Source organism: Scleropages formosus, chromosome 25 (genome assembly GCF_900964775.1).
Source record: "Scleropages formosus chromosome 25, fSclFor1.1, whole genome shotgun sequence".
In the NCBI taxonomy this organism is placed as follows: domain Eukaryota; kingdom Metazoa; phylum Chordata; class Actinopteri; order Osteoglossiformes; family Osteoglossidae; genus Scleropages; species Scleropages formosus.
The window spans coordinates 3,115,438-3,127,471 of record NC_041830.1 but is presented as its reverse complement, the minus strand read 5'-3'; the positions used below and the strand labels follow the sequence as shown (position 1 = coordinate 3,127,471).

The following is a 12,034-nucleotide window of genomic DNA, read 5'->3' as shown; positions in this document are numbered from 1 at the left end:
TGCACTAAGGTCCAGTAACACCAGGACAGCTAATTTAGATGAATCCACATTCAGGCGAATATCATTCATTACCTTTATTAGAGCAGCCTCAGTACTGTGATGTGGATGGAAGCCAGACTGAAAACAGTCAAGACAGTTATTCACTGTGAAGCAATTACTAATTTGAATAAAGACTGCTTTCTCAGTAATTTTTCCCATGAATAGAAGATTTAAAATAGGCCTGTAGTTATTAAGCACCGTGGCATCCAGGTTTCTCTTTTCTAGGAGGAGCTAAACAATGGCAGCTTTCAGCGATGGTGTAAAAATGCCTGATGTTATGGTTTCGTTCCACATGATGACGGACTCAAGTGCAGAGTTCTTCAAATCAATGTTTATTATATCAGACAGACGTAATCCAAGAGAGATGTCGGGGACAGGCAAAGGTCGGGCAATCGGCAAACAGAATACACAGGACAATGAGAATCGTGGTCAAAGAATAAACAAGCAACGGTCGAAGTCGGAAGAGGTTACAGGTAACACAATTAGGCATCCAAGAGAAGTCGCTGAACAAGGTTCCGCATTACCGTCTCCTCGGCGTCCCTTTTTATCCCTGTTCCCATTAGGGAACAGCAGGTGTCGCCGATGTGCTGGTTGATGGAGACTTGACACCTGACGAGAGAGCTATTGACTATCTGCAGTAATTCTAATGATAGCCAACTAAATATGCTTTTTAGAAAATCAGCAGGCAAAACATCAAGATAGCAGGTAGATGGTCTAAGGTGCTGTGCCAGTTTCTCCAGGGTTTTACAGTCAAATAGCATTAAATTCAGACATGACTGTCATCTTCCTCTTATGCGGTAAAACGGTCATCACGTCATTGCCAAAGGGGGTCAAGCAAATGAGTGATCTAATATCTGTAATTTTGTTGTGGAAAAAAAGATTTAAACTGATTACACTTTTCAGCAGAAGATAACTCAGGAACTGACTGTCTTAGGGGATTTGTTAACTTGTCCACAATGGCGAATAAGGCAAAGCCACTGTTGATATTCTCACTAATGATATTAGAGAAATATGATTGTCTAACCTTGCTTAGCTCCAAGTTAAAAGTTCTAAGTCTTTTTTTATAAATGCGAAAGTGGATCTGAAGCCTGTTTTTCCTCTATTTACAGTGCCTCCCAGTCATTGCCATCTAAATTGCCATGGAGTATGCAGTCTCAAGAGGTTAAGATGTTAGTGGAGAGTGGTGCAGCAGTGAATGTTATAAATATAATAGCAAAGAAGTCAATAAATTCCCCAGATCTTTGGTCGCTCCCTTCAGGAGTGCGGGTCATTACAGCCAGACTTTCAGATTTTAGTCTTATACAGTTTTTTTGGATATTTAACATTTTATGTATAGAAACATAAGCGTTATTTAGTGAGACTTCTGCGTTCAGTTGTCTTGTCTATGTGAACACAGCCCTGAGCAGCAGAGTACTGTGTTTGGGTGGCGCCCAGTGCAGCAGCAGTGCTGCACAGAGCCTGAGGTGAGGAACACAACCACAGTTACCTGCGCAGGTTTTAAGGTGATATTCATAGCCGAGCTGACAATTCTCTGTCTGTATCCAAAGGGCTCCCAGTAAGTCTTCTTCAAAAATTTATCTTTTGAAATGTATCCTTTAACTTTTAAATTTATGGCTGACATTAAGTGTTACTAAACGGCAAAAGAATATGTTTATAGTAGTAATTCTAATTCTAATTCTTTACGATTTAGCTTCTTGAATCAATCTGTATCCTGCTTCTGTTTCTGTTAAAATTAGCTGCCTTGAATAATGACTATTCTTCATGTCTTCTGTAGCTACATTTTGCATTGAGATCACTTAACTCTTTGTGGACTGAACCGCTAATAATGAAAGTTCGGTGTGATACTTTTAAAGAGATTGATGCAAAAATAAATTTATTGAAAATTAAAAAAAAATGTAGTAGTAACTGACTCACTGTTATATCAACACGTATACAGTAGGCCTATACACAAAGTGAAATGGTCAGGGAAGAGTTCTCAGTTTTTAATACTTTTAGATGGGCTTAATTTAAATATAGGTAAATATATAAAAAATTGGCTTATTTGCAAACTATTTCAAAATGTAAAAATACTAAAGCGCTGCGAACTTAACCTGTGTTTACCTTGTTTCATCCTTTTTATAACATTTATTTTTATTGTAATAATATGTACCCTGATTACATTTATTGGTATGCTATATGTGTTCTTATCTGCATTTTTTAAATTGTTTCTCTTGTTTAAAAATAAAGAAAAAATTCTGTCTTAATTCCATTTCCTCTGTGTAAATGTGGACGTTTAACCACCACCATAATTGCAATTTTGTGTAGGACAGGTTTAGATGAGGAGTAGTTCCTTAGATGGGGGGGCGCGGTGGCTTAGTGGGTGGGACCAGGTCCTGCTCTCCGGTGGGTCTGGGGTTCGAATCCCGCTTGCGGTGCCTTGCGACGGACTGGCGTCCTGTCCTGGGTGTGTCTCCTCCCCCTCTGGCCTTACACCCTGTGTTGCCGGGTAGGCTCCGGTTCCCCATGACGCCATATGGGACAAGCAGTTCAGAAAATGTGTGTGTGTGTGTAGTTCCTTAGATTATTGTCATTTTTGGAACACCCTTATTTCCATATTTTGTTGTACAATCACCATTGGAAGCATGACTAGGTGTGGTTAAAATACAGTAACAGAAACACGTGTTTGTGCGTAATGAGAGTGGGTGTTGGGGCTTTGAGTAAAGTCGAAAATCACGTTTAACCTGTTCTCCAAAGGAAAATCACCCAACTCTTCCACTGAAAGCATGAGTTTACTTAACACAACAAGACTACATATCAAGACTTTTAAGAAAAAAAATTCAAATTAAAAATTCTTTCATTCGTAAAAATACAGAAGTTTAAATTTTTTTTTTTTTTTAAAATCTATACACATTGCATGTGCATATATAAAATACATATGAAATGACAACCATTAACAACAATATACAAACATATATAATAATTCTCTAAATACATACTGTATGTACATTCAAATGTGCATACATGCCTGAGTATATGTGCAAACATCTGCAAAACTGCAACTTTAGAAGAAAAGGTTTAAGTTCACCATTAGATTGAAAGCCTTGTAAAGTGTTTCAGCTGTTTAAATTGTTCAGAGTAAAGAATGATATGCCACCTATCTGGAGAGCTATTAGTCTTACCCAACTTAACATCAGTCTTATTGTAATACGACTCTTTTTTTCATCTCACTAAAGACTTCATTAATTAATTCACACACACTAGCTGAGGCTGCTTGTCCCAAGCAGGGTCGCACCAAGCTGGAACCTAACCTGGCAACACAGGGCACAAGGCTGGAGGAGGAGAGGACAACCAGGATGGGACACCAGTCCATCACAAGGCACTCCAAGCAGGACTTGAACCCCAGACCCACCAGAAAACAGGACCCGGCCAAACCAACTGTGCCACTGCGTCCCCCCCCCCCATTAATTAATTCATCAGAGACTTAAGATTTCTCCTTGACAGGTTTTCATTGGCCATCCTAGCAGTAAATATTCCATGGTACCTTTGAAAATAAAATTTCTTAAACTTCTACTTTTATACTTTCTAATTTTATCGCCCTTCTTGCAGATTCCTTCATCCTCTTTTTGACACTGCTCAACATGTTTCAGGCAAAGAGATTAATTGGTGGCCTCATAGATATCTTAAGGTAGGTGTGTGGTATGCATATCCCACATATTAGATTTCAAAGCAGATTTGTAGGTAGTCTATTAGTAATTTAGCTCTGATTCTTATATGGAATGAAAACTGTTTACCCATGTACATGGTAGGTTATTCTTACTGTAGAAATGAAGGGTGAGTACTTTGCTCAAAGTTTCTGTAGCAGAAGTTACAAAAAAGGACCTTAAGGTTACAAAGCAATTGCCCTAGCCAATATGTCCCCTTGTACCCCAGAAAATTCCTAATACCTTTAAGATACCACTGCCCATTTCTGTCAGTCACTGTTTTGAGAAATACATTTTAATGCGTTGGTACAAGTATATTTATAAAGAGCTGTAAAGCAAATGTGAAATTCAATGTCAGATCTGACCAGAAGGTTCAGCCTTAAGTATACGGAGTGAACACATACATGCATTTAACAGTGCAATACAGTACAGGATCATTGACATTTCAGCAAGACTTCTGATCACCTGGGGCAGCCAGTAGCACAGCATTTAGGAAAAAGGAATGGAATCTTAGAGCCCACTAATCCGAGTTCCATTCCTCCCACTGCAATAGTACTTTTGAGCGATTTACTTAATCTGAGTAGCTCCAGTAATACCCATCTCTGCATATTGGTACAATCTGTGATTCAGTTTAGATAAATGTATCAGTTCAGCAGGAGATCATTTCAGTATTTTTTCATTTAATAATATTGATTTGAATTCAACATGTAGTTCAAAGAACCTTTATGTTAAGCTCATTCAGAAATACATGGAAGCATTTAAAAATGCTCATATGTGAAGCAAAAAATGTAACAAACAGTTTTAACTTTAGCTTGAACTCCTGCGTATGAAATCTTTGCCACAGGGCAGCAGCTACCATCTGCCAGAGATAAGGTATACCTTCATCGAGCTGGAGATGAGTATTGATCTATGCAAACAATATCCATTAGTTTCTTAAGAGAAAATTTATTACACCTGTAAATTTAGTTTACTGTAGTGAGAATAGCATTTTTATAAAAACAAAAGTGAAATTGGACTGAATAATGTTTTAATTTTTTTTTTAAAATTACACCTGTGTCCATACATTTTTACATATTTCTGGATGAGTGTGTATATTTATTTATATGTATATAAATGATTTTAGCTGAATTCAAATCAGCTGGTTTAAGTTGCAAGTTGGCACTTTCAAATGGGCTTTCCAGTTGGAGCTGAACATATTTCAGTTGAAATTAATGGTGGATAGTCTTGGCCTGCTTTTCTGAGCTGGACAATATTCTGCTACAGTGCAGTGAGCTAGTTATGTGTAAATGTCTGTGCATCTGACTTATCTCATTTTCACAGCCCTGCTGACGCCAGTCAGTTTGCGCCTTCAGACCCTGTGAGCTATTCCTTTTTTTTTATTCATGGTTTTGACTAATACAGGTGCAAGTAGTCAGGATAGCAGATACAGCTCATTTATCTGCATATACTCTGCGGATCAATATAATTTAACAGAACATTATGGGGCAGCAGGCAGTACTGTGGTTAGAGCTGTCTCATCTATTCTCTTTCCCTGGATCAAGAGATTTACCTTGAACTGATACAATAAAAATGACCCAGTTGTATAAATATGTAAACTCTTATAAGTACATTAATAGACAAACCTACCAGTGTAAGTAACTTTGCAGATACCCAAATTTTAAAATAATTATTAAATGATAATCATTTTGTAATTTCACAAACAATTGTTCTCATTCTTGTCTAAAAATAAGTTAAATATAGGGGTCACAGAATTAAATTATCTTAAGTGATCTTTGACTTACTGGATAATGAGTAATTTCAGTTGTTTATATTATTTTTTTTAGTAATATTAAATACAGCTGGTGATTAAGTAAATAATATCAGCTGGTCTATGTTGTACAGCCTCCACCTCGTAGGCCACTGGCGTATGCAGAGCAGAATGAGACTGAAGAGGAAAGGCAGTTCCGAAAGATCTTTAAACAGCTTGCTGGTGATGTAAGTATCTCCATCCTCTCACTACATCACTAATGACTAATTTAGGCCTACCTTCATTGTCTCTGTTAGCACCACTTTGGAACCACCTGAACTTCAGCCTGATTTAGCTGCTGTGTAATACAACTATAAAGTGGGTCTCTGAATAATGAGCATCTAAGTTATGAGCTCTTTGCCATTACTTTTCTCAGAAGTAGCTTGTATTTAGCAATTCCAACTGAAATCTTGTACCAAAGCTTAACTTGAGCAACATGCATTGTCTTAAGTTTTCCAAAGCAGTGGAGAGGATCTAAAAAAGGAAACAAATGTAAATAAGCTGTAGATGATTACTGAACTAACCAGTATTACCAGTTTCGTGCCGTTACTGAAGTGTAGGCTCTTCATCCGCCACCTCCCTGTAACACCACCAGCTTTGAGTTGATACACAGTCATTGTCTGTACTTCAAGGTAAATTCCAAACTTACACTATTCTTGAAATTTCTTAGAGTTATTTTTTTACTTCACTTTATTACACATCTGTTGGTTATCTGAAAATTTTCTATGATGTGAGGGATTAAAAAAGGACTGTGGAGCTGCAGATGAACACAAAAACTCTAGTTCTGTGTGTGGTTCTATGTTGCACATGTTCTTACTTTACATTGTGTCATTAACACCTCTGTCAGGAGGCTCAAAACACCCAGGTGTTTGTACAAGCCACCTGAACTCAACAGAGAGTGATGGAGAGAGAGCCAGCCCTGGGTTGTTCTGTTGCCATCTCAGAAGCCCTGTCATTTCAGCCCCTCAGTGAAGCTCTCTGGGTTGCTAAGAGTTACATTACGTTTATCCCTTTAGCAGGCACTTTTCTCCAAAGCAGTGTACAACTGAGTGATCCAAACTACATTTTACCAACATACAGAAAAACAGATATGGACATACGATTCTCAAAGTACAGTCATGTCCAGTTCTGCTGTTTTTGCCAGTGTACATTGTATGAGTACCTGCATACAGTAAAATGGGGACTTTATAGTACTGATTCTGGTATAGAGACTTCAGTTATCTCAACTTTTCGAACTGTAAGATGTGGAAAGCTCTGGAAAGATAATCTAGAGTGAAACCCTGGAAATCTCAGCAAAACATTTCTCTTAGTCTTGTATCTTGGGAAGCAGTGAAAAGACGCACTTGGGATTTACTCCCTAGCAAGTTGTAAATTATTCCTTTATGTATTTTGCTTGAGCTCTCATATCTTCTAGTTTTCACACTTTATTGAAGTGTCTTTTTCTTTTGTTTTAAACCTGATTGGTTCATGAGCCCCAACCATGAGGTGGACATGGGCCTCTCTGGGCATAAATGTCTGTCCTCTTTGGGGGGTATCTTGAAGCACTTTGTGACATCTTGTTGCTGGCAGTTTTCTGTGTATTGCTTTCTCTGAATCTCAATTGTATAAATAAAATATTTTCTTTATTAGTTGCAAGAGTCTTTGCTATTCTTCCATAAAGTCCATCAAATTCTGTGTGAAACTTCTTCTGTGTTGTGTTCTCATGTGGATATGCATGTTTTCGGTCTTTAGAAGCCCAAGTTGCCACAATGATCTACCATCCAGTGCTATAAAACCAAATTTACTACTACTAGGTGTTGTCACCTCCATGCGTCTACGTTGTGGGTTGGTTGTGTGCAGGGTAGAGGGTGGTTAATGGGTGGTTGGAATGGGAGGCTTTGGGGGGATTGAGTCACTGCGCCGTGAGCATGGAGGGGTATGGTTCTGGGATGCCAGATCTCACTGTTAAGCCTTCTGGAGGTGTTGTGGGCTCAATTCGATGAAACACAGACGAAGGAAGGTGCCCACTTGACAACCCCAGTGAAGTGCTCGCAGTGATCCCCGGCGCAGAGGGTAGTGTCCATGGCTAATATGTGCTGGTGTGTAGGTGTATAGAGGTGTGGGTAGCATGGATAAATCAAATAAGATGGATGGTGGATTGAGAGAGTTGGTATGAGTACTGAGAAGTAAGTGGGCACTGTTGGTATAGTTAGTATTTTGTATCCAGCCTCATTATTTTTGGAACAGGGGTTTTAACATCTTACCCTGTGTATTATTGTACACTTGACATCATAGCTGGAGACTTCAACCCAGCCATTAATAAACCATGTCCTTTTTTCCTCTGTTACACTTCCATTGCCCGCTTTTAATGACATACACCACGCACATACATAAATTAAAAAAAACACATACATCCTAACCGCAACCTTAATTACATTTACATTTATTAATTTAGCAGACTCTGCCAGTGGTGGAGGATTATAGCAATTTCACTGGAGTGAAGTTAGTGATCATGTCCTGCAGGTATCAGAGAGCAAACCCGCTGGAGGCCTTGTAGGTCAAAACCAAAGTTCTGAACTTGATGGGGGCAACAACAGGAAGCCTATGGAGAGAAATGAAGACAGGAATTGGATGGGAACACTTTGACATGGATGAATTTTATTCTGTATTTCTTAATGACACTGGATTTATTTTCTACCCTAAAGGACATGGAAATCAGCCCCTGTGAGCTGAAGAACATTCTAAACTCAATTATTACAAAACGTGAGCTTTTTCATTGTCCTTTTTATGAAATTGCAGTCTTTATAATTTACAGTGTAAATCTCAGTATCACATAGCTTTAAAGAGTTTTAAGGAACACACAAAATAACTTGGTATAACCATAGCATAATGTGATGAATAATTTGAATATTGCATGCAGTAACATTAGAACAATGTGATTATGTAAATTTTTAAAGAATGAGTCATCCAGAAGAAAATTGTGTGTGAGTGTGCGTTAGTGTTTAACAGTACATTAACAGGAACAGTAATTAACATTGTAACTGGTAGGTAAAGTGGCCATCCTTTCATTTTATTTCAGGTACTGATTTGAAGACGGATGGTTTCAGCATTGAGTCCTGCAGGGGCATGGTGGCAGTCATGGATGTATCCTTTGCAGACATCCAGTGAGGTACTGATGTACAGGAAGAGGTGGGCTGTAGGGTAAAGGACTCAATCAGATTGTGGGAATTTAATTTGAAAACTTTTGCATATTTTTACTTTAACAACAATATCTAGCATGACAACACGGGTAAACTGGGCTTCCATGAGTTCAAACATCTGTGGAACAACATCAAGAAATGGCAGGTAAGAGCAAAATAGTAATGTCAAAAGTTATGCATATGACAGATCTAATGCGCGTAAATACCAATCATATAATGTGGACATTATGTAATTCCTTTCCTAACTAGCTAATAATGGACGTGAAGGAAGAAATGCTAAATTTTGAATTCTTAGGAGATCTGGACAAGGAGAAAAATTGAAAATGCAAAGTGGAAAAAGTAATTATTATTTGAATGTATCCTTTTCCAGGGGGGTGCGGTGGCGCAGTGGGTTGGACCGCAGTCCTGCTCTCTGGTGGGTCTGGGGTTCGAGTCCCACTTGGGGTGCCTTGTGACGGACTGGCGTCCCGTCCTGGGTGTGTCCCCTCCCCCTCCGGCCTTCCGCCCTGTGTTACCGGGTAGGCTCCGGTTCCCCGTGACCCCGTATGGGACAAGCGGTTCTGAAAATGTGTGTGTGTGTGTGTGTGTGTGTGTGTGTGTGTGTGTGTGTGTGTGTGTGTGTGTGTGTGTGTGTGTGTGTGTGTGTATATCCTTTTCCCAGGGGGTCTACAAGTCTTATGATCAAGACAGATCTGGAGTTATAGGTGCAGATGAGCTCCCCGCTGCCTTCAGAGCTGCAGGTTAGAATGAGAGCTGTGTGACTTCATCATGAAAGTCTTTGTAAATACCCTTATTCTACCAAATCGATCATGTTCAGCTTCATATGCATATGTGCCATATATATTTTAATACATATGTTTATATATTCTTCAAATGCAAAATGTAGATAGCATGCTTAATGATTTCACTGGAAAATGTGGTCATTGTGTTTAGTTATTCTCATAAAGACTTGGAAACTGCCGAAAAGTGATTAAAATTTCAAATTTTAATTATCCAGGGTTTTAATGATACTGCAATGTCAAGCACAAAAAATTCAAAGTTACTTTAATGATCCTGAGAAATTCACCTCTGATAGGATCCCCAAATCTAATATTTCCTTAATTCTTTATGTAGGTTTCCCTTTGAGTGATGTGCAGTACCAGATGATAGTTCGTAGATACAGTGATGAAAACGGCAACATGGATTTTGACAACTACATTGGTTGCCTTGTGAGGCTGGATGCCATGTGTCGTGAGTCCTCCTCTTTTTCAGTTTAAAAACTCAGCTTAAATATATATATAATATATATATATATATATATACACACACACACACACACACACATTCTTGAGTTGAGGTCAAAATGTACAATTTTTTTTGTTCCGCTCAGGTGCCTTCAAAACTCTTGATGTGGACAACAATGGAACCATTAAGCTTAATCTTCAAGAGGTAAAAAAAAAATGCACACTACTCGATGTGCACTTATGGGGTTTAGGTCAACACATGTGTAGGGATATTTTTCTGTTTTTACACTCGTCTTTTAATTTGATATTTTTCTTATCTTTCCGACATCATATTTGACATCATATTCTTTTTCATGCATTTGTGATAAACTTCCGAAGGTTTATCACATATGAACCAACCTCACTCCTTATATTTTTCCACACATTACATAGCCACATAAATATCTTAATAGGTACTTACAGATATTCTTTCACTTCCAATATTCAGAGATATTAATAGATTTACAGTAGTTAAATGTGTCTATATTGAAGAGGGATGAACAAAATAATTGCTGATGCAAAGAGATGTATTTACAGTTATATTTTTTGTACTGTAATATGTATTAATACACATATTTATTATTTTTTTCATTATGTAAAGTAACAACTTTTTCTTTCTAGTGGCTGCAGATGACCATGCACTAAGAAGAAATATACCCAGATGATGTATCGGAGGATGCCCAAGTGAAACATTCATCTTTTTGCCATAGTTATTCACTTTTTATTAGATTATTTTGTTGTCAAGGACATAAGATGTGGCCCTTTCTATGTAACGAAAGTCCAAACTGGGTCATTTTTTTACATTCCTAGTATAGTGAGTGGGATCATTATCTGCAGAAGTTACATGGCAACTATCTTAAAAACTTTCTAACTTAAGTTTGTCTCTGCATGAAACAATTTTTAATTAAAGTACTTTTTTGTTGAAATATAATCTCTGCTCTATGATACTATTAGAGCGATACAGAGTATGCTTTCTCTTTGACAAAGGAAAATGGTCAAACAAATGTTCTGGGTGTTGTAATGATTTAATATACAGTTACGAAAAACACATTTAAAATACAGTGAATAGTACAACACTAACAAATAATGTGTCGATCTTTGGCTTTGAGTGGTATTGTTAAATATTGTCAGGATTCATCTGATGATGCAGAAACGGATTACTGTGTGACTAGGGAGAGAGAAGTCTTGTTATACATCACTGTAGTTGTGGCAGGCTTTTGTGGCAAGAAGTTTGGTCTAAGATGTAAATCATTTTGTTAGTGACTTCTTAATCCCATGTATATGAGGCTGAAAGTTTAAAGCGGAAAGAAAGATAGAGAATCTCAAGAGGGTGGCTACTATGTGGATAGTTTATATGTCATGATAATTTCTAATGAGATACGGAATGTATACCACTTGCAACAGAATCAAAGTGCTGCCACAACAATGATAAGAGATACCATAAATTATGATCAGAATTAGCAAGATTTTAGGATCCTGCATTGTATACATGTAACATGGCGGGAGGGGTGATACTTAGCTGAGTAGCCCATCACCCTGAGTGGTGTATAGGCCACAAACACACACACACACACACACATTTTCAGAACCGCTTGTCCCATACGGGGTCGCGGGGAACCGGAGCCTACCCAGTAACACAGGGCGTAAGGCCGGAGGGGGAGGGGACACACCCAGGACAGGACGCCAGTCCGTCGCAAGGCACCCCAAGCGGGACTCGAACCCCTGACCCACTGGAGAGCAGGACCTGGTCCAACCCACTGCGCCACCGCGCCCCCAGGCCACAAACAATAGTTTGCTAATATTTACAACCACTAAGCCTGAATATACAAGGAAGAGGGTTCAGTCCCCTGTATCTTCACCCCATTGCAGAACCTGAGAATCTCTTCACCGTGGAAAAGTAGATGTGGAAAATGAGCGGGGCTATAAAAAAAATACATTTACATTTAAATGTATTCGTTTAGCGGACACTTTTCTTCAAAGTAACTTACATCTCATAGAAAATACAATGTGTTCATTGCATTAGGAGAAAAAGAGACATAGATGCAGACGCGTGATCCTTGAATGCAGTCAGTTTCTTTCCACCATATG

At 38.4% G+C, this 12,034-nt stretch overlaps 1 protein-coding gene across 1 annotated transcript; it reads left to right on the top strand.

Moving 5' to 3' along the window:
• Positions 1–1,444: 1,444 nt before the first annotated feature.
• On the top strand, positions 1,445–10,872 carry LOC108928138 (calpain small subunit 1-like). Its single transcript, XM_018741921.2, has 11 exons — positions 1,445–1,594; positions 3,625–3,703; positions 5,040–5,076; positions 5,601–5,693; positions 8,190–8,247; positions 8,564–8,628; positions 8,761–8,829; positions 9,346–9,424; positions 9,798–9,914; positions 10,054–10,112; positions 10,568–10,872. Exons 2-11 carry the CDS (start codon positions 3,657–3,659, stop codon positions 10,589–10,591), a joined length of 648 nt encoding a protein of 215 aa, XP_018597437.1. The 5' UTR covers positions 1,445–1,594; positions 3,625–3,656; the 3' UTR covers positions 10,592–10,872.
• The last annotated feature ends 1,162 nt before the right edge of the window (positions 10,873–12,034 follow it).

Coding starts and splice junctions, on each gene's coding strand:
- LOC108928138 (XM_018741921.2), top strand. CDS start 3,657: ATGTTTCAGGCAAAGAGATTAATTGGTGGCCTCATAGATATCTTAAG. Junction 5,077..5,600: donor AGTTTGCGCCTTCAGACCCT/GTGAGCTATTCC, acceptor TATGTTGTACAG/CCTCCACCTCGTAGGCCACT. Junction 9,425..9,797: donor CGCTGCCTTCAGAGCTGCAG/GTTAGAATGAGA, acceptor TTCTTTATGTAG/GTTTCCCTTTGAGTGATGTG.